Genomic DNA, 23,422 nt, shown 5'->3' with positions numbered 1-23,422 from the left:
ATATGATGAGGATGGTTGTCATTGTTTCCTCAAATGCAAAAAGGTGAAACAATTGTGGCGCGCATCACATATGGAAGATATTAGAAGCAAGTTAGTGCTATGCAATGATCCTCTCAGCTTGTTTGAGGAGGTATTTCATCTGTCAGAGGAAGAGAGCATAAAGGTGTGTGCCCTGTTCGGGCTATGGTGGCATGAAAGAAATAAAGCTAACATGGGCGACACGATGAAAACCATTGATGAAATTGTTGCCTCTATTTACTATCATGTCAATAATTTCAGGAATCTCAAGATACGAAGAAGTGCCCAGAAACAAACCGCCACACCAAAATGGTCTCCTCCGCCAAGTACATTCCTTAAAATAAATTCTGATGGTGTGTTTCATGAAGCATCAAACTCTAAAGGTTGGGTTTTTACTCTGAGAAATGATGAAGCCACACTTTTGGCTGCAGGAGCAGGAAACCTGGAACTTGTATCCAGTCCACTCCACGCTGAAGCTTTAGCCATGCTATATGCAATCCATGCCACGACAAGGATGGGAGGTAACCAAGTCATCTTTGAAACTGATTCCATGGTGCTGAAACAGGCGGCAACAAGCGAAGAGTATGATAAATCTACTTTAGGATCATTGTTCCAGGAGATAAAATTTCAATTGAATGTTGCTTTTGATGTTGCTAAACTGAATGTATGTCTTAGAATCTGTAACAATGCAGCACACTCTTTAGCAGCGTATGGTCATGGTTTAGGGAGTGGCAGATGTGAGACCTAGTTGGGCCACTTCCCTGAGTTTGTACAAAACTCTGTAACTAGCGTCTTTGTAATGGAAACAAGAGTGTACCGTTTCAAAAAAAAAAGCACGCAAAGGGGGGCAAGGAGGCCAGACAGGCAAGCCCGGGGGCATGGGCCACCGACGACAGACTAGTAACATCATGGTGCGTAGTAATTCTCTTTGGCCAAATAATAATGTAATGTACAAAGTAATGCAATCCGATCCTACGAATCAAATGACCTGTATTAGGAAAAAGATCTAAGGATTCTAATTCCTCAAAATTTCTATTAAAAATCTTTTAATCAAAGAAGCCCTGAATTATACATCTCCATGTCAGCTTCTGTTCTTTTTTACCTAGCCTAGATCATTCCTTTCTCCGTTTCTCACTCTCTTGGCAGGAAGGCTTTCATGACGTTCCATCCGGCCTCCCCCCTTGTTGAAAGCGTGATACGTAGCTACACAGGGAGATAAACTAGCGAAACAGAATGGAACATCTAAAAGTTTTCATGAGCTTCTGGGTTGATGCATATCCACCATACCCTGGGACATGAACACTATGACACCATATTGGTGAGGTGCTTTTTTCTTTCCTCTTGTGAGATTACCTGAGCTTTTGGTTGCTTTACATAGCAATATACAAGATATAAACCAAGTGCAAACAAGAGACCACACTGATGGTACACTGCATATGTTACACACAGATGTTGCTAGTATTTACTCGCCTAATTACTAAGCTAAGAACTCCCATAAATTAAACAGATTGGCTAGGCAGCTCCCTAGGAACAAAATTAAATGCACCAAGCCTCTGAAACCTGCTGCTTCTTAACATCAGCCATGTGATCAACACCACCAATATGAATGTCAGAAATAAAAATATTTCCATGTCAATCATTAATATCTTGGACCCATTGCAAGCCTGCAAAAGACAGTATAAGAATCATATGTAACTGATTTTGACTTAAGAGAGCTACTCTACGTCGCAAAAGGAAGAATGGAATTGATTAAGAGTACATATCAAACTTTCAGCATCTAATAAAAATAAAGTGGAGATGTTGTACTACAGAAAAACAATCGAATTCCTAGTATTTTAAGAAAAAATTGCTAAAACGTTGAGTTTGCCCCGTTGACTGTCCACCACCATGTCATGTTCCTTTTTTAAAACTTAATAGCAGAGATTCAGAACTACCCAGTGAAATTTCTATGGCCTTTAGAACAATTTCTACAGTTTAGTGACTTTGCTTTTAATTACACTTATAACAAATGATTATCCCCATTGGACTACACGACAAAAATTCCATGAAATGAAAAACAAACCTGTTAGTACTGACTCCACTGCTGCATTCGGAATGAATAGTCCAACAATCCGCTGATTGTCATTCGTTGTCACTAGACGGACAACACGTATTCTTTTGTGATTTTGATAAACCTGTTCAATTCCAGAAACAAAGCACAAGTGCATTAAGCAACCACTTCAATGGCACAGCTATCCAGTTCAAGCATAAAATGCAGACAGAAAATTAATCTGCAACTTCATTTTGTTGTGACATACTGAGCTTCTACTATTGCCCTTAGACAAGATCTAGTTGAATTCCAGAGGGCCGACGATTGACGTTCATCCATAAAAGCTGTCTTTTCGGATGAAGATATCGAATGATTCCCTATATGGTTCCCTAATGTTGTTTATCACCCAGTTACTTGGTGTGGCAAACTAGGCTTCTACCATTACCTTTTGACAAGATTTAGCTGAATTCTTGAGGGCCGACGATTGACGTCCATCCATAAACATTTTTCTTTTCGGACAAAGATGTCCAATTGTTCACTATATGTTCTCTAATGTTGTTTATCACCCAGATACCTGTCAAACTAAGAAAGATATCTTTACGTGTCATCTCTGCTCTAGATAAGGTTCCTGGTACTGAGTGGATAGACTACTACTCCCTCCGTTCCTAAATATAAGTCTTTGTAGAAATTTCCCTATGGACTACATACGGAGCAAAATGAGTGAATCTACACTCTAAAATGCATCTACATACATCCGTATGTGGTTCATAATGGAATCTCTCCAAAGACTTATATTTAGGAACGGAGGAAGTAGTTAACATGAAACTTGCCACCTTAGCCAGGTTAACTGTAACTTCGTCTAAAATGCTTCAAGTAGCCCGCTGCTATAGTTCTTGTCATCATAAATGCACTTATATTGTTGGCTGCTTGTAAGCAAAGTTTCTACTTTGCTTTGTTCCTTCAACGCCATCATTTTCTTTCTTCTGTATGGCTTCACTGAGTTATTTACCTTAACCTAAAGGGTGCAGTTCTACAAATATTGTCTAGGTCAACCAGAAAACCGTCGGAGGCAAAGATCCCAAGACCCATGATCATACAAGCGCACTGAATTATAGAGGAGCCCTACCACTCAGCGCTGAGGAATAAGTAGCAAGACAAAATGCATGTGAATAAGTGACAGAGTAAACCTGTTTAGCTAGGGCCTTCTCAATTGTGCCCCACACTGGAAGTATCAGACCACCCAAAATGTTAAACTCCTGCAGCCTTCTTCCTACTGTACAGTAGCTCCCAACTTTGCATTTGGATCCATGCATACACTGAAATGAGGTAAAAAGGTGCTTGGTAAGTAATATGCATAGAAGAGGGTAAACGTACACAAGCGTCTGCAATATATGCTCATCCTTCAATTGAACAAGTCATAAGTGGAATATGGAAAACAAACTTAACCCAGAACTAAGAAAATAAATACAACACAATGGATCCATAGACACAAAGTCACACAATATTATTCACTATACACAGCACCTCCAGAGATTCATGTGCTGAGTCGGTCATGGAGCTTGAATATCCTTTGGAGGGTTTTGCTCAAATAAATGACAAGAAAAAAAATACATGCCCTCCGTTCACAAATATAAGATGTTTTGGATATTCCAATACGGACTACATACGGACTGAAATGAGTGAACACACTCAAATGTGTCTATATACATCCTATTCAGAAAAACGTTAGAACATCTTATATTTGTGAATACTCCCTCTGATCCATAATTATTCAAAGCACAATTGTATACCGATTCGTAAGTCAAATACTTCCTCTGTTCCGTAATTCTTGTCGTGGTTTTAGTAATTTGAACTAAAACACGACAAGAATCATGGAACGGACCGAGTAATATATATCAAGACCCATGCCAACTTGCACTTCTCTCCGACGTCTCTAAGTCATTATTTCCCTACCTGAGTGGAATGGTTACATAATATTACACCAGATGAATGGCAGGTGAATCAAGTGCAAAGCTGCATGACTGAGGTCATAGGTTTAATCCTCGTCCACACCAGAGTTTTTAGGAAAATGTCATCATGTTAAACTGTTTATCAATCACAAAAAAAATCATCTTACCTGTTTCGATGAAACATCATATTCATCCTGCCAACCTTTGCTAACTTTGTCTATTGATGACACCTTCCTGTACTTGCCCTTCAGTTCACTTAAAGGCATCTCCCTGCAATGGAGCGGCAATAATAAATATGAATTGACGCCATTTACACAAGACAATGTCTTTCTAGGTTGCTACATGGTGGCTATAGATAGTGATCGTGAAGCAGTATGCATCTCAAAAAAATCACATAAAAAATGTGCGAGAAAAAAAGTTATGATGAACAGAAAATACCTTAATGCTTCACCAATAGCAGGTCGAATTATCTTGTATATTCCTTCAGTTGAGCTGTGCATGAACAATATAAACTCGAGTCATCAATCAGATCAAACAGATTTCACATGGAAGGAGAACAAGTAAACACCGCATATATATTTACATGAATCACTCATACACAAAACCACATTCCAATCTCACATTGTTGCCAATAAATAAATTGACCTTCTAATCACATTTCTTTTCTTAAAGAGTATGTTCTCAAAGCTTAGCTTTCTTGTGGAAGTATAACGGATCACACTAAGAACTTGCAAAAAAATGGTACTTTTGAGGGTGCTATAGAACTGGCAAATTTGGCCCCACCAGACAGCGATAACCTGACGCAGTTGTGGCATGGACTGGGCTGCGAGCTAGCCAATCTGACAGGACAGGATCGCCGGATGGCATGCTGGGTGAAGCATCAAGAGAAGGAGCCGTGTGATGCCACCAAGGCAGCTTGTCAAATGACATCATGCAGGCACTGGTAATCATTTGTCTCCCGTCATGGCATTTCAATCCAGCAAGGCAAAACAGGTAAGGAAGTAACATGTCCCTATGTAGTGGACACACATTGTCACACTTAAGGTAATATATAGAAGAATGTTTTTTTTTGTGTTCCGCCATACAAGGCTACACCAGCGTAGTTCTCTTATAATTTCTCAAAATATGTGTGGCCCCTAGGTCCTACAAGTAATTCTCACCAAAGATGGTATTTTCAAATTTATACCTCTTGCAAAGATTCCAACTTTTCTCATTCCCTCCCGCCATCAATGGAAGGGGGGTTTATACTTCTTAAACAATGCAAATATATACTGTAGCTCATTAAAATAGCCAAACAATTCAAAGTCTTTGCGTTTTCTCGAAGAAGAAAAATATATATCTTCATCATTCAACACAACATACCCTTCAAGAGCTAGAGTGAAGTGTCTTCTCCCCATCCATTCCCTTTTGGACTCATAAAACCCATCATTGGAAGAACCAGCACCATCATTCTCTCTTCCATCAAGCATTGCCTTTGCCGACTTCACACGTTAACATGTTCATGAAAGAATTCATGCACAAATGATAAATATTACAGTATAGAACAGGTGTTTCTTGCACTTAAATATAACTAGCAATCATGCCCACAATGTTATCAATGAAAGAACAAATGATTGAGCCAAATGTTTCTTCTTACCTCCCAGGTAACTCCCCTATCAATGGTGAAAGTAAACAGTATTGTTGTAGCACCAGACAAGCTATCAACATGAACGGTCTGCAGCAAACTCGCATTGTGACTTTATAGTTAACAGAAGTAAAAGCTCCCAAGAAAAGGATAAAAAAGAAGCATTACCTTTGGTGGCTCTTTCAATTCAATATTCTTACCCTTAATATCAACAATTCCAGAATCCAGCTGCCCTTCTCTTCGTGCATTGTGAAGGACAACATCAAGTATGCTTATAAAGAGATCAAACAACCTGCTCGTAGAAAGTGTTAGCATGCATGGCCAACCAATTATTCAGAAGTCATGCATGAAAACTCACCTATTCTGGATGTCAGGAGCCAATCCCAGAAGGCGGTTAAGGAAGCGAGCAACGTCATGCATATCTGCATCAACAATACGACCAGAAAGCTTCCCTGCAACTTTACCATTGCCTGAAGAAATCATTTAGTGAGACCTTTTTCTATCGACAAGAGATAGAATAGGACATACAAATTGTAAATCATACTGACAGGTGCAACTTCAGTTTATGATCATCTGAAGAATTTATGATCAATCTGAAGACTGACATTTAACATCAAACTCAAATAATTATGCAAGATTAACAAGAAGGACAAAAGACCAAACCTTGTTCTCCCTCCGGTCTTTTTTTTTTGTTTGCGTTTAACTTCCAGCCCACATACCAAGGAGAGGAGCGTTCAGCAAAAAAAGGACTATTTTGCCCCTGGATTGCTACGGAGGAGACGCTGGGTAGTTACTCTGCGCATGCGAACGATTGGCTCAGCCTGCAGCCTCCAATTCTCGCACCCACGTACTCCTCACTCTCTCTCCTCTCCATCTCTCTGCACACGGCTCTATGAAAAATCTTCTCTGCATCCGCACCAATCTCTTACCCCGTTGCATGTCCTATGAGCAGGAAGGGACGAGGGATATGGGAGAGAGAGAGAGATGGGAATTATTGCGGCTTCGCGTGTGTTCGAAACAGAAGGGATCAGAGGGGTACTATTGGAAAGAGCAGCACAAATATGCTATGGCGCAGAGCATTGTGGGAAAAACGGGATTTCCTTAGATGCAAACAAAAAAGGACCGGAGGGAGTATTAACAACTTATGCCAGGAAAAAAACAGATGAAAGATATTCCCTCCGTCCCATATTAATTGACGCTGAAATGAATGTATCCAGTGCTAGATACATCCATTTGGGCGTCAATTAATATGGGACAGAGGGAGTAGCAAACAGGTGACAAAAATAGGCGGAAATGTAAGCACATTAAGCTTTAAAAATGCACACACATACAATATTCATTTAGCAATGAAAGCATAAAAACAGAAAGGAACCGGGTATTTAGATAAACATACATATGAAAGCATAAAAACAGAAAGGAACCGAGTCTTTAGATAAACTTACATACTGTGGCATCCCTTATAATTCCAACTGATACTAGAGCAACCTTTGCCTCAGTAATGAATTCTTCGATGCTGGCCTGGTTGTCAGAACACCTCGGAGGAACAACTGGAAAAGAATCCTGGTCACCTTGAAACCGACTCTTAGAATGGTGTATAAGGCATGAAAAAGAGGGGAAATTGCTGAAAAATAACTGAAAGTATACAAACCTGCTCCATTATTCCCCTATACACCATGGTTAGCGCCTTTTTCCCATAAGTGCTATCGTAGTTGAAAGCACTTAGAGAAGGCCCAGCCCTGCAGATGTTGAAATCTAGGGTCAGAAATGTTGATGCTTATTACAAAGTTGATTGAGACTAGCAAAAACCTGCGATCGCCTTGTGTTAAAGCTCCAAGAGACTCGAGTCTTTTTGCCACAATTGATGCAAATCGCTTTTCACCACCAAGATTTGTAAAAAGAAGCCTACATTTGGATTTCCAGATCTGTTATTAGGATATGTAACTCATTCTACTGTCTAGATCACAAAAATAGTGCAAAAAAGAAATAAATTCAACATGAACTGTGCCAGGACGACCAATATAATTAGCAGAGGGCAACCCTCAGACACTGAACAATAACTTTTGCTTGATTTTCTCAGCATTTGAGTACTGTGTGATTTATGTTGCGTGCATAGCAATTACTAACCCTGTGAGACCAACAAGTCCAGTGAAATTGTTGTTGACTAGATTTCTCTATAAGGATTCTGGAATCACATTGAAACCATTACAAGACATAATAGATGGTAGACAGGAAATATAGCCTGTCATGCAGAACCTATAACCTCCTAACTTCAACAATTACAAGAAATTATCTGTAGCCTGCATAAGCCTTTTAGAAGGCAACATATTGCGTAGAAAACAAGTGCATACTCATTGTTATGCAGATTTGGAAAATATATACATTACTGTTTCTACACATATGCATTAGCAAATCATCAGTCGTTCCAGATTCCAGGTGATAAACATCTGCAGTTACATATAATACATCGACAAGTTAATAATTGTTCTACCTATCCTTGATAGTTGCTTCTATCGCTAAGTGGAAAAAAATCCAATCTAGATCTAACTTTTCATGCAGAAGCAGACAATACCATACAATCTTGATTCTAGTCATAGTTTAAAACTTCGTACCGGAATAGAGGATTATAACTTCAGAAACAAAGGTGCAGATTTACAAATTAGATCTACAAGAAAACCTTGACATATATGAATAAACAGCAGACCTATATTGTGGTGCAGATGTTTGATTAGAGCGATGTGTTCTCCCAAACTGCTGTATTGCACGGTCTGCACTCCAGGGGAGTTCTAGTGTTACATGTACTCTCCTTCTCTGCAAATTTTGTTTAAGCATTTTTAGATCATTACAAATAGATGATTGGTGTAGTTGCAACAGATGGGAAAAATGGAGATACAAAAACCTGGTTTTTTGCCCTTCTGTCAGCATGTAGGGAAACACCAGCTGATCCCGCTTCAGATATAATTGCAATTAGTTTTTTGTCATCCATGAACTGCTGCTTTTCATGCATATTGATCATCTCCATTGAGACTTCTTTCCTACAAGCAAAAAATATACACGTATGGGATAGCTGACAAGAAAAATGTAAAACCAATAACATAAGTAAGCTATCTCACGCGTTCCGCGCCTGATAAATAACGCCTTTTCCATCTGAAGCTCTTATTAGCATACCACGTCGTCCAGTTATTTCTGCGACCTTGTCAGGCCCCCCTAGCTACAAAATTCAAATAAAATGGAATGTTCTTAATATGTTATAGCCTAAAGCAGAGAATGGGTTTAATTAAAATCTACACGACTTATCCCTTTACACATAATTTTCAAGTTCTAGATATAAGATTTCATCTTCAGGCAAAAACAGATGCCAACAAGGAAGCTCTTCCAGCAATGCTTACTCAAGCAGTACACAAATGGTTTTACATCTCGAACATCCCTTTCTTCTGCTCTGAAATGCAATATTGTAATACCATCCATTACCCTAGCACTCGCCATTTATAATAGTTATATACCAAAATATCCAGAAAGCAAGAAATGAAATAGAGAATCATCATACAACCCTATCAGTTCATACTAGAAGAAACCTAGGTAGGTGTATGAGAATATTTGTAATGCTCCAAGGTCTGAAATCTCTAAAAAAAGGCCAGTCCCCTGCATGGGAACTCGATAGGACTCAGGATATTGGCTTCACTTCACCCCAAAGAGTGAGGCCGGAAATACTATGTTAGGATCCAAAGGCATTATATATTGTGGTATGAATTAAATCGTTACTTTATTAGGGCCACATTGGCCACCACTAATTGGGTTGGGAATGACAATCTTTGCAAACATTAGTTGATTCTGAACTTCAATATACAGAAAAGTCCAATACAAGCTCCGAAATTAGAGAGAACAACCAGGATTATGATAATCAACATTCCTACGAGAAGTAAGCTAAAATTACCTGATCAATGATATCATCCAGAGGATTATTAGGGAGATCCAAGGAACGTATGACATCCAAAATCTTCAACTTTCTCTCTACTGCGGAGTCATACCTGACAATAAGACACAACAAAGCATTTATAAATCGTGCAGATGATCATAAGCTGATGAGGATTGTGGTTCATCAAATACACAAAATACCTCTTTGAAAAATCAGCTACATTAGCATCATGCTCCATTTCCTGGCCTTCTATCTTCTTACATGAGTAGCATGACCAATCATCAGTCAACATACCAGTCCAAGGTGGTGTCAGACAGCTAGGATGAACACGTAGAGAACAACCAGAGCAATTGAGCAATAGACTCTTCTCCTGAAAATAAAGATATTTGTTATATCACTCCGTTTTTATTTACACCCAAGTAAACTTTATAAGGTTTGACGAGGTTTATATAAAATAATATGAACTTTCACAATAACAAATACATATGTTCCAAAAATACATTCAATGTCAATTCTAATGGTATTGATTTGGTATTGTGGATGTTAATTTTTTTTTTGTACTAACTTGATCAAAGTCTACTTAAGACAAAGCTGATAAGCAGAGTAAATAAAAACGGAGGGAGTACAAAAGAACTTTACAAGAAAAAACTCAAATGAATTTTCACTTCCACAGATATCATATTTTCCTGCCGACATTCTACAGTGGTTTTGGCATGGTTATCAGTTATAACTAATCACAATATTAAACAGCAAATGGTACTGACAAATATGGAAGAAAGAAGTACGAAAGCAGCCACGGTAAAGAGGTTAACTTGCAAAAAGAATGGCACTCCGTATAACTTAAGAGCAATGATGTCAAAGAATCTGACAGATCTGAATTTGTATTCAACAATATAGATCTGTATGATCCTATTTAACACAAAAGAACCAAATAATAAACAATAAAAGTCACCTCCTCTGAGTTGCAGATTTGACACATGTGGAACTCCTCATCCGATTCTGATGATTCATGGTCTGATGACTCAGCTGGAACATTATAAGTAGATTAACAATTATCAAAAGAATATAAATTAAAAAGTTCAGCATATCTAATCAGAAGTACTCAAGTAGCAATAGCTCTGTCTCAAAATATCACACTATAATAAAGCATTGTTGTGGCTGCTAAAAGCAGCTGTTTCAGCAAGTATAGTTGCAACCTACACAGACATAGCGGACACGTAATCGATGGCATGTAATGAGCATTAAAGAGATGTTTCTGCTTTCTTGAGTAATCAATTGTTGCATATTTGAATTTTCAAAGGGAACCTTCTTGCACATTTATTATGCATCTTATTGCTAAATACTGCAAGGAACATTTTGTAGTTATTTCCTTTTGTATCAGGGGCTTTCCCATCCAGTTATTGTTTTCTTTTTGGGGGGAACTCATTCCCATCTAATCATCTTGATTGTTCCATGTGTGCCTGTAAAGCAATAATTGGTTTATGGTCTACCTGATCAGTGATCAAGATTCAAGAGAAACAGCACAAAGGCAGAGGGCAAGTTTTATGCTAGCACTTTTAGACCTCATTATTCATCTTTTCATCCATTACTAGTAAAAGGTACATGCTTTGCATGTCAAAACATTTGCATCGATCTAGCCTCCAAAAGGCGATCCGTAGAGGAAACAGATTAGCAAATGATCAAACGTAATGCTGTCAGTATCATGCATCATTTATATTGCTTGCACCTGCTGTTATTCTCACTTTTTTCTTCTTCCACTTAGCATCTTTTAGATAGTTCTTGACTTCAGATAGGCCCGGGAGATTCATTTAGGGGGTTAGGACTTAGGACTAAGGAGGGAGATAGAAGGCTTTAGGAGGAATGAAAAATGTCTAGGCTATGGGAGGCTGAACTCCATGTGGCACAATCTAGTAGCGTAAGGATTTGCCAACTCTCCACCACTGGCTCATGTTTGAAGTTATTCCCACACTATATAGGGATATATATCCCACCGTTATATTCATACTGCCTCACACGTTTTAGTTTTTCCGTTCATTACTTCCTTTTTCAAATGTTTATTTCAAGTTACTAAATTTAATTTCTGTAAACATTCCTGAGCATATTACACATATAAGCACCGTCATACACTACCCTGTAGACCTTGATTTCTGATCTTCAAATAGTTAGCAACAGCTGCACCTATAACTTTTACATAGCCTTTCCAGACCCTTGTGTGATAGCATTGAGGGCGAGGCGACATCATAGACACAATCTAACTTTGTGTAATAGCATTGAGCAATGAGAATAATAGGCTGCTGCCCAGAGTGTCTAACCCACTATCCACCAAGATATTTTAAGTCGGTAGTTTCTTTCTTCTGTCTAGAGAAAGTATAATCAAGTCAGAGTCCCATAATTCTTACAGATATAAGTGAGTTTTTTTCTATGCTATAAAAAATCATTTCCTCATCGTCTTTGAGAATATAGATTATACAAGTATTTTTGATGATTTCAGTAACTATGTTGTTCCCAATGAGTACATTAACAGCTGTATCCGATGACATAAATGAAAGTACTTTCACATGAACAAAACTTGAATTGCTAATTTCCAAAAGTTACCACGATGTTCCCAGCAAGTATATTGACAGCTGTATCCAGTACAAGAATGCATGTTACACAAACAGTTTACATTGAAAGGCTGGTCAAAATCATATTTGTGCTACTCGCAAAAAAAAATCATATTTGTGCTGGCATTTAAATTAATGTTTCAATACAGCTATGCTATAACAGAAAGTGACACAACCTGGAACTGCACTACTGACTAATAAGCAATAAAAGGTTTGCTAAATGGCTGGCAGCTGAGACTATAATCAAGTGATCCCCAAAAAACTTACATGGAGAATAGTCACCACTATCATCATCGCTCACATCTTCCATTTTTGCTACTTTCCTAACTCGCCCTTTAAAAGATACATCTTGTGGAGAATGCCGCTTACGCTGGATCTCCGTGACTTTTTCTTCACCTACAATAGCTTATTTAATTAAATAGTAAAGAAGCAGACAACTAGAATAACCAAAAGACCTGAAACAATATATGACCAAATGAAAATGATTCAGGGAGGACGCAAAATGAAATAATGAAATACCCCTAAACAGGATGCTCCAGCTCCCTAGATGAAAGGGTCACATTCTAACCCATTAGTTTGTTTATGCGACTATGCGAGTGATAATGGATATAACTGAAAATGTATAGTTGACCAGTAAAAGGAAATATCACTAAAGTGAGCACTAACTTCTCGCCTTCTAGGTAACAATATTTCATGTGTCACACACAGTACTTTGCATGCAACAAGGACTAAAGATGTGGAAGTCGATAAAACCTGGCTAGGGTTAACATGCTAAAACAACTAGCACAAACCTTGCTGAAAAGTATCAGGTTTTGGAGGTAAAGGGTAATTTTCTTCCACCAGCTTCAGAAGAAGCTCCCGGGGACCAGAAACAAAGTCTTCCATTTCAACACCCTGTTTCAAATTTGAAATAATCAAGCAGTCACTTTGTAAGTTGCTACAAACGCTAGAGAGAGAGAGAGAGAGAGAGAGAGAGATTTGAGATGTTCAGCAGGAAACATGAACGCACATATTTTGTGACAGCTTCCTCTGTTCGAGCCTCTCCAGTACTCTGAAGACCAATCACCACACATTTGTTCTCAGCCAAAGCCTCCTTAGCCAACTTCACAACAGCAGGGACCTTCGCAGACATGCACATATGCCTGAAGAAACGCTGCAAAAAGTAGCCATCAATTTTATATGAGTAACAGTGTAAGTACTTTAGTACTTTTTAGCATGTGAGGCAATTATCTAGGATATTCCTTATGCTATACTGTAAAATGTGCCAAAATAGAAGAGCAAAAAATGACTTTAGAAAACCATGCAGTCATGGAACTGTAAAAGATGCAGAATTGCAAAGGTAATAAAATTCAATTTAGTTAGTTTCCAGAAAATGTAAGGATGCAACACCTGATGACTGGACCAATATAGCCGCCATATTTGATTTGAAACACCTTTCTCTTCTCCAGAGATTTCACCTGCTGATAGGAGCTCAAGGCGCAAGTCCGCCCAGAATTCGGCTGCCTTTCCATACATATTCTGCATTGTAGATAAAAATAAAGCAACTTTATCGTAAGATAATAGTCTTTTATGTTAAAAAGTGGATAGAGAGCCTAAAAATCAATTACTTGTTGCAACACATGAATATCATTGCAAATAAACATTTTTCTCAAACACAAACAAACAACAAGTTGGAATACAAACTACAAAGAGTTTTACTTTACGGATAAGCAAAAATTGACGGGAAGAAGACATGAAAGTGCAAAGCGACCATACCACCAAAAATAAAGCTATAAGACAAAAAAATATACACTAATATTTTATGGTTTTTACCGTCATTCTTTCCTCAAGAGGAGCCTCCACAGTATCAAAATCTGCCCCCTTATAACTTAGTGTACGACAGACATACATACCCCTGCAAGACATTTAATGAAAGGAGTACTCAATATATCATTCTGATTAAAAGAACATGCATCAGCTAATAGTTCAAACACATTAGAGCAGATGAATCCCAGTTGATTCCCCATTTATACACAGCACAACTGACACATGGTAATTGGTACCCATTCATATGGGCTCTTCATGCCATGGTGCATGAGATCTGGAAAGACCACTAACCTAGCTTTCATGTCCATGGCAACAAGTTCAAGGGCACCCACACCACCTTTCTCAAGAGCACCTGCATATGTTTGCATAAAGTATGAAGAACTACAACATTTGATAAATTCTACTGGGTTTTACAGCAGTTCCTTCTAAGCATAAGGCATGCAATGCTTCACTAAAATGACTCGCAGAATCCAAAGGGAACACAAAGCAACTGCCTAACATAATCCAACGCAAAACCCAAATACTCACTCACTGTCTTGCAAAGAAAACTGAAGACCATAGAGTGCACTCCAGAAATGATGATTTAGATTAATTAAAGGTGGAGCTTGAATTACTCGAAGCAGCAATAAACCAAAGATACTACCCAACAACTATATTAGCAGTCTATTTCTAAAACTTCTGGCCAACCAAGTCATTCTTTGCACAGAGAAGTCGGATGATCCTACTGTGTGATCTCAACATATTTAAGGACAACTTGCAATTGCTATGTTCTGTTATGCAGCTTGTGCTGCACTGCCCAATCTAGTTAGTTAGGAAAACAATTACTTATTGTGCTGTCAACTTAAGCATATGCTTTCAACTAATTGTTACATGAAAGATTCAAGTAAAAGGATAAATCAGTTAACCTAAAAATTGCGGAAAATCCTGAAATGATGTTCCGTCCCCCCAGAGTCCGAGTCGAACCATATAGCCCAAATTCCGTGGTTCTGATGCACCAGTTGCTGAGCAGTAAACAACACGGGCCTCAGGTAACTTTTCCTGTTATGTCATATAGATGATGTCATAGTATTAATTTCAACATGCGTATATCAAATATATATTCTTTCAAACATGACCTACCAATACCAGATGGCAGCAAAATTCAATTAATGCCATCAGTATTGTGTGCCTTCACTATTTGTTTATTACGCAAAATTTAAGTTATTAAAATAAGACAAGGATAACCCACAGTAAATGTTGTCAGCTACTTCCTCTGTAAACTAATATAAGAACGTTTAGATCACTAAAGTAGTAATCTAAACACTCTTATATTAGTTTACGGAGGGAGTACTTCTGAAAGACATTAAGCGTTTAGCATGATATAAATTGCGGGTGAAAACTTAACACAAACGCATCAAAAAAATTGTTCATACTGTGAAAATCAAAGACACGGCATGCAGCGACATATTAAGGTAGATTGCATACTCTTATATTGACTGAACTCTGATATGTGTTGCGCATGCACACTTAACAATTGTATTATTTTTTTCATACTGTGAAAACAAATACACTTGGCATGCAGTAACAGATTAAGCTAGATTGCATACTCTTATATTGAATGAACCCCTAGAACTTGATGAAATCCATCATATCATGGCAATCAGCCCATCAGAAGGCCCTTATTTTTCTAAAAATATTACTCCCTCCGTCCGAAAATACTTGTCGGAGAAATGGATAAAAATGGATGTATCTAAAACTAAAATACATCTAGATACATCCATTTCTCCGACATGTATTTCCGGACGGAGGGAGTACAAAAGAATACCCTAATGTTCAGATTAGATTCAAAAAGGTTAGTATTAAGGATATTTCTAACATTCACAAAGTTGGAAACATAGAGAACAGTGAAGACTTAATTTCCAGCTAAATTATGATTCCAACCATAGACAAACCTGGATCTCAAGAACTGCTTTACCAGTGCGGGTGGGCTGGCTCCCTGCATCAGGAATCAGATTTTTGGCCTTGTGGCACTGCAAATGAAAATATAAATTGAGCACAAAATACACTCAACTATACAGATATGGCTACAAAACAAACGCAGCAGAAAAAAAAAGATAAAATTCAGCTCTGCTAGTTCTTTCTTTTTACTGCAAATATAAATATCTAGAGCAAATCTGTAGTAAAAAGAAAAAAATCTCATTTCCTATGTACAAGAAAATTACCTCATCGAACACTATGAGACCATCAAACTCATGTCCACACCATTGGACTAGTTGCTGCAAACGAGAACGGCCTCTCTCGGATGATGCTATCAAGCTGCTGTAAGTTACAAAAATTACGCCATTCTTTATCCCAATGGCCTTCGAGTCTAGCTTAGAATATGGTAGCTTATTTAAAGGATGCACTGCATAACAAATATAGCAATATCAATTGTAAATATCAGCCATAAATATGAAATGCAAACTTTTTTTTTGGCAAAGAATATGAAGGGCAAACTGAATACACAAAACAATCTGCCTAGCAGTTGGAATTAAAAAGTCAAAAACTACTTTTTGTGGAGAATTTCTCTCAAGGATGCAAATCGCAAATGATAGGAATAGTATGATCAAATGTTATCAATACATGATGCTCCTCATGTCATTTTTAGGATCATAAGTTTTCCTAATCCTGATCATAAGATCCTTAGGATCATGATCCTTCTGCAATCCTGTCAATCGTTTGCAAACAAAATATTATGTTTAGGTAATTTATATGCTTCATGTAGTTTATTTCCAAGCAGGAATACATATACCAAATACATGCACTTCTATCATCGAGATGCTATGATTTGTTGCTTAAATTTCGTTTGTAGTATTTCAATGTGCCACAGATACCCATTCATACTGTGTGCGGTATTTTAAATTTAGAACTTAATATTTCAAATTTAGAACATAATGAATTCATGCATACTTAACAGGGATGTATATACATACCACATCCAATCACATATAGACAATTTAAAAATATGCAAAATCACCCCCCACACAGCCACTGGAAAGGAATGGTGTTGCTCTTCCAGCTTGCCACTTGGTGCATCTGGAAGGCACGAAATGCCTTGGCCAGCGCCCATATACGCAGTCAACAGAGGCAAGATTGTGGCCATGGCCTGATGCGACAATCCAGCTTTAATTTTCCGAGAATGGTAGTCGATCCATGAGTGTATTGTTTATGTACGTATGGCCTGGTGCCCTGGTCCTAGGCTTGTCATTAAGCTCTTCAGTTTTTTCAAAGCATAGAGACGCGTAGCTTTTGCATTTTCTTGAGAAGATACACAGTAATTTCCATGTAGCAAATTGTCAAGTCAAGTCGCCATAGGACCGAATTGGCAACTTCAATTAGTCATGACCAGGCAGCAGATATGGAACGGGTAACTGGGCTACGGTGCTACGGCTACTGCTACAGGGAGTAAGAAGAAGACTCAGAAGAGTTTCAGTTTCAATGACAGGCTCAGGAACAGGTTCCCAGTTCCTGCCAACTATTTGCATGGGGTATATATATTTACTATATCATTTTTGCATTAACTTTATGGATATTTGGAGTGCGGTATAGTAAATATATGGTCCGTTATGATGCATCTATTGCTAGATTGAAACATATACCGTTTATTAAATTCTACCTAAAATAACAGTCGCACTTAATCACTTCCTGCTAGCATTTTCTAGATAAATGTTGTGTTGTTAAATCGACATGTCAATCCACATACAGTTCAAGATGCTATCATGTAGATCCGCAGGGGTCACACACAGTTGGTGCAATGCAGATGGCATTGACTCGAGGTGATATGTCATTCAATTTAATAGGTTCCATACCTTGCACGCATTTTGCACCAACATCATCTAAATCTCTTCGAGCATCATACTTCAAGTCAGAACCAACCGATACCCACCTGGAAATCGCAACTAGAAATTCAGCTAAAGGTGTGGTGAAGAAGACATAATGGCAGAAATTCTTAACAGCTCAGCAGAGCATCGACTGGATGGGAATTATTGCCAAAAGTCTTACACTGCCTTATGCCTTCCCTGTTGCCAATTTTCCCAGATTAATCCAGCAATTGTCCGGCCCTTACCAACACCAGCACCATCACCAACAAAAAAACCTGCTCTATCACCAGTAGGGAGATGATGAAGGTGCCGCTGTCATACAACAACACAAGGATTTACAAGAGGTGTGATGGTACAAATAAAATAATAGCCAAATCATAGAATGTGAACAAACCTGACAAGCATAAACTATTGTCTCGATTTGTAAGCAAGATAATGTCTTAGTTTGATCCAACTCATCCATGATGTTCAACTCATAAGTCGGTTCAGGAGGTTGTACAGCTGACAGCGAAGAAGTCTCTACTACCGGATCCGGATGAGGCAGACCAAGAGATAGTTTGGGAGGCCTCTGGAAAAGTGGGAATATGGCAAATTATAAAGGAATTGGGTGTATAAAAATAGTAATAACTGTAAGTACCGCAAAGCATTTCCACGAAGTGCAGACTGAGCCATGAAAGTAAATGGAATTCTTACATAGTCAGTGAAAGTTTCGCCGACGGTACCACCTTCATCTTCATCGCGCTCAACATCAATTGCAACCTGTTTGAAAAAATCCCAGTAAGTGCAAGTTTGCAAGCCCGATTATACACCAATGAGGCAGACATGGAGACATTGGATACACCACCAGAGCAGCTGAATGTTTATGAGAAATGCCACGGACATTTCGTGCACACTATTTAGCAGACGCACGTGTTGAACAAATGGAGAATGCGACATGAATCAATAAATTGTGTGATGCTAAACTGCTCGACGCCTCGCATGATGCCATGCCATACCACCCACCAATCAACATACCTCATTGATCTCCTCGGGCGGCTCTGTGGTGGGCAGCCCAATAGGGACTGTTGTCGTGACAGCAACCAGCTGTGGCGGCTGCGGCATGCCTGGCGGCAACACCGGGAGGAACGTCGGGGGCACGGGGACTGACGCTGGGGGCGCGCCGTTGCTGGCGGCGGTGAGGAAGTTCTGGAGCTTGGAGAGGTCCACGGCGAGGTCGACCCCGCACTGCGGGCAGCGGAAGTTGGTTAGGCCGTGGGGCACGTTGAGGACGGCCTGGCAGCGCACGCAGGGGAGCTGGATCTTCGTGGGGTCCACCCCATGCGCCTGCGACGTCTGTGCCGCCTGCGACGCCCGCTTCCGGGGCTGCGGCGGAGCGGGGAGGGCGGGGGCGGGGGCGGCGGAGGATTTGGGCGGGGAAGGCGTGGAGGAGGAGGGATTGGGCATGAGCTGCGGGGGCAGCCGCTGCGCCATCTGGCACTTGGGGCAGATGAACTCCGTCATGCCGGGGGCGACGGCGAGGACGCCGCGGCAGCCCGCGCAGCGGACCTGGATGAGCGCGGAGGCCGGCGAGGGGGAGGAGGAGCCGCCGGCCATCGGCGGCGAGGGTTTGGAGGGGACAGGGGGGGAACGGGGGTGTGTCTGATGGAATTCGCTCCTCGCTCGGGAAGAGGAAGGGGCAAGGGGAGGGAGGGGGCGAAACCGAAGCGGCAGCGGAGTGGGTTGGTTGGTCCGTCTGCGCCTAGCCAACAGGCTACAGGCCTAGTAGAACGAACATTCCAGGGCTCGAGGTTTGAATTTTTGTTTCGTACTCTATTTGCTCGGGAAGTGCTTTGAATTTGCTATGGTTTTGTAGGTTGGGGATTTGGGGTATGTAAACTGTATTATTAAAGGGAGTTTATACATCGTCCGTTCTCCTTCGCCTCCACCGATCAAAGGTTCTTCCCATGATTCTCTAATACCTTTTCTTTTTTGTCTGTATAAAACACGTCTTGCACATCTAAGTGACTCAATCAAATCAAACTAGACAAGAAAATGATAAAAGACAAAAGAAAATGATTGCACGAATTCTAGCGTAAAAAGATTTAGATGTATAATACTTAGAGCACATCTAGATGTGCTTTAGCAAAATTGTTTCTTTTTCGACCGCAACCTCACTCGGTTTGGAAAGTGCTGATTCAATCATATATCTTTCTTTCTTAGTTAGGATGCACGTATGTGTCTCCCCAGCAGATCCATTGCCTAAAAAACAAATCAATTATCAATTAAAAATTGTCCCCAATAGTCCCAATCAAAAACCATCTCCAACGGTCCCAGACGATTCACTACCATAATCGACAAATCAATTTACCGTCTATCGTCTATCTTCTATCTACATCTATATACACTACCTAGAAAAGACATAAGGTTTCGCTCAACCTTCGTCCGCCTCCATTCCATGCTTAGCACACCGAGAAAATCAGGGAAAACCGGCCTGCTATAACCCACGCATGCATGTCCGTCTTGTTTACTCCCTCTACTAGCTAATTGGACGTGTGTTGCAACAGGACATACATTCTCTAGATGGATTATCCACCGAGAGGGAGAAACAAGATGACAGTACCTTGCTTGTCGGCGATGCCGTGGACGAAGAGATGGGAAGCAGCCGCCAAGGGGGGTGATGAGTAGCCAACGAGTCATGTAATGGGGAGCAGCTATCGGGAGGTTGATGAGGACCAGGTAAGCGACCAGCGGCGAAGCTGCTGGAGCGATGTACCGCGGTGGCTAGCATCAGCGAGGACTTGGCCAGCCGCCACCCAGGTCGGGAGGGGATGGGAGGAGCGGGAGGGGGCTAGAGGAGGGTCAAACCCTAACTATTGAGGAGAAGGAGGGGTTGGGGGTTTACGGGCCTAAATTTGGGCTTTCTTTGCCCATCGATTAATGGGCCAATAGCGATTAATTGGTGTGGCAACCGATTATATCGGTTTGAGGGGCTAGTTAATCGGTCGGACGAGTTATCGGGCCGAATAGGTGCTATTCTGGTCGACAACTCTATGAGTAGCAATTAGTTGGCCATTAACTGATTAATTGGATGTATTCTTGAACATCTGGTTCAACATCAATCGTGTCTCATATATACCTTCACCCACTGTCACCACCTACATAATCCAATCTCACCATATATGTTAATGGCCCATACTTGGTAGCCCTAGTACTATCAAATGGTATACACAAATGGATTAGGCAAGACACCTGGTCAGATATTTTATTTCCTTTTAATATGGGGAATCTGAAGCCAGGAGTACTATGTTTAAATTTACCAAACGAAAAAGGATTAGTTTCCATATTACTGTGAGATCCTACGAATTCGGGATTGATACATCTCCAATAAATCTATAACTTTTTATTATTTCATGCTATTATAGTATCAATCTTGATGTTTTATATGCAATTATATATCAATTTTTGGGACTAACCTATTAACCTAGTGCCCAGTGCCAGTTTTTTTTTGCTTATTTTGGGCCTTTCAGGAAATCAATATCAAACAGAGTTTGAACACTATGAAACTTTTTGACGATTTTTTTGGACAAGAGAGACCCTAGAAGGTTCGAGAGAAGACCAGAAGAGCCACGAGGGAGCACAAGCTCACTAGGAGCGCCCCAGGGGGGCGCCCTGCTACCTCTTGAGCTTGCATTGGTTTTCCTTTGAAGAGGGAAGGGTGATGCAGCAAAGTAGCGTAAGTATTTCCCCCAGCTTTGAGAACTATGGTATCAATCCAGTAGGAGACAACGCACAAGTCACTGAATACCTGCACAAACAATCAACAACTTGCACCCAACACGATAAAAGGGGTTGTCAATCCCTTCACGGTCACTTGCAAAAGTGAGATCTGATAGAGATCGATAAACGGTAAAGTAAATATTTTTGGTATTTTTGGTTTATAGATTGGAAAGTAAAGATTGCAATAAAAAGAAACGGCGACAGAAATTGGCAAGTTAACGGGAAACTAATAGATTCAATATAATGGAAAAGAGACCCGGGGGCCATAGGTTTCAGTAGTAGCTTCTCTCAAGATAGCAAATATTACGGTGGGTGAACAAATTACTACCGAACAATTGATAGAAAAGCGCATAGTTATGATGATATCTAAGACAATGATCATAAACATAGGCATCACGTCCGTGTCAAGTAGACTGACTCATGCCTGCATCTACTACTATTACTCCACACATCGACCGCTATCCAGCATGCATCTAGAGTATTAAGTTCATAAAGAGCTGAACTAACGCATTAAGCAAGATGACATGATGTAGAGGAATTAACTCAATCAATTAAATGAAAACCCCATCTTTTTATCCTCGATGGCAACAATACAATACGTGCCTTGCTGCCTCTACTTGTTGGGGAACGTACAAATTTAAATTTTTCCCTACGATCATGCAAGATCTATCTAGGAGATGCATAGCAACGAGACGGGAGAGTGTGTCCACGTACCCTCGTAGACCGAAAGCGGAAGCGTTTAGTAACGCGGTTGATGTAGTCGAACGTCTTCACGATCCAACCGACCCAAGTACCAAACGTACGGCACCTCCATGTTCAGCACACGTTCAGGACGACAACGTACCTCGAGCTCTTGATCCAGTTGAGGACGAGGGAGAGCTCCGTCAACACGACAGCATGGCGACAGTGTTGATGATGTTACCGGCGCAGGGCTTCGCCTAAGCACTACGACGATATGACCGAGGTGTTAAACTGTGGAGGGGGCACCGCACACGGCTAAGAGAATAACTGTTATGCTTCGGGGTGCCCCTGTCCCCGTATATAAAGGAGGGAGGGAGGAGGCTGGCGGGCTAGGAGGGGAGCTGAGGGAGTCCTTGATTAGGGGGTCCTCGGACAGCCAGACTATATATATTTTGGCTGGACTATTGGACTATGAAGATACAAGATTGAAGACTTAGTCACGTGTCCGGGTGGGACTCTCCTTTGCGTGGAAGGCAAGCTTGGCAATTCGGATATGTAGATCTCCTTCTCTGTAACTGACTCTGTGTAACCCTAGCCCCCTCTGGTGTCTATATAAGCCGGAGGGTTTAGTCTGTAGGACAACAACAACCATAATCATAGGCTGGCCTCTATGGTTTAGTCTCTACGATCTCGTGGTGGATCAACTCTTGTAATACTCATATCATCAAGATCAATCAAGCAGGAAGTAGGGTATTACCTCCATCGAAAGGGCCCGGACCTGGGTAAACATTGTGTCCCCCGCCTCCTATTACCATTAGCCTTAGACGCACAGTTCGGGACCCCCTACCCGAGATCCGCCGGTTTTGACACCGACATTGGTGCTTTCATTGAGAGTTCCACTGTGCCGTCGCGGTAAGGCTTGATGGCTCGCCTTGTTATCAAGGACAACATCACCTCTGGGGGAGCCCTGGCTGTAGGCCGAACTCTCCGACTAGGCGGCTTTGTCATGACCGCCCATTCGGCCGCCGCACCGATGATGACTTCTCGGGTCATCAAAAACAACCTCCACATCAGCTCGAAATTCACCGAGCAGATGGATCCAATGGAGCTCTCCTCCCTGAACGAGCTCTTGGATCGCATCGCCGCCCTGGGAGTCGCTATGGACTATGATCGGCTCAGGCTTAAACCCGACCAAAGGGAGATT

At 40.5% G+C, this 23,422-nt stretch overlaps 1 protein-coding gene across 1 annotated transcript; it reads right to left on the bottom strand.

Moving 5' to 3' along the window:
- Positions 1–1,243: 1,243 nt before the first annotated feature.
- LOC119365424 (protein FORGETTER 1-like) lies at positions 1,244–19,478 on the bottom strand. The gene is made up of 32 exons (XM_037631057.1): positions 18,796–19,478; positions 18,475–18,540; positions 18,176–18,349; positions 17,963–18,093; positions 17,770–17,846; positions 16,144–16,325; positions 15,874–15,951; positions 14,848–14,980; positions 14,234–14,294; positions 13,949–14,030; positions 13,526–13,654; positions 13,146–13,289; positions 12,928–13,030; positions 12,404–12,532; positions 10,486–10,559; positions 9,734–9,903; positions 9,552–9,645; positions 8,731–8,828; positions 8,517–8,652; positions 8,322–8,428; positions 7,427–7,522; positions 7,269–7,356; positions 7,063–7,180; positions 5,979–6,090; positions 5,789–5,912; positions 5,633–5,710; positions 5,359–5,477; positions 4,435–4,488; positions 4,164–4,266; positions 3,235–3,363; positions 2,081–2,192; positions 1,244–1,682 (listed from the first exon to the last, which is right to left on the bottom strand). The coding sequence occupies exons 1-32, from the start codon at positions 19,372–19,374 to the stop codon at positions 1,651–1,653; spliced, it is 3,912 nt and encodes a 1,303-aa protein (XP_037486954.1). The 5' UTR covers positions 19,375–19,478; the 3' UTR covers positions 1,244–1,650.
- Positions 19,479–23,422: the final 3,944 nt, after the last annotated feature.

The sequence above is a fragment of the Triticum dicoccoides genome, chromosome 2B, assembly GCF_002162155.2.
Source record: "Triticum dicoccoides isolate Atlit2015 ecotype Zavitan chromosome 2B, WEW_v2.0, whole genome shotgun sequence".
Lineage (NCBI taxonomy): Eukaryota > Viridiplantae > Streptophyta > Magnoliopsida > Poales > Poaceae > Triticum > Triticum dicoccoides.
The sequence above is the reverse complement of the archived record's forward strand: the minus strand, read 5'-3'. Positions and strand labels throughout refer to the sequence as shown.

Bases quoted from the DNA above. Each gene is read 5' to 3' on its own strand.
- LOC119365424 (XM_037631057.1), bottom strand. From the start codon at position 19,374: ATGGCCGGCGGCTCCTCCTCCCCCTCGCCGGCCTCCGCGCTCATCCAG. The intron at 12,533-12,927 runs GTTTGTGCTAGT...AAGCTATTGTAG, and splicing joins ACCTGATACTTTTCAGCAAG to GTGAAGAAAAAGTCACGGAG. The intron at 3,364-4,163 runs GTAAGATGATTT...ACCTCATTTCAG, and splicing joins ATGATGTTTCATCGAAACAG to TGTATGCATGGATCCAAATG.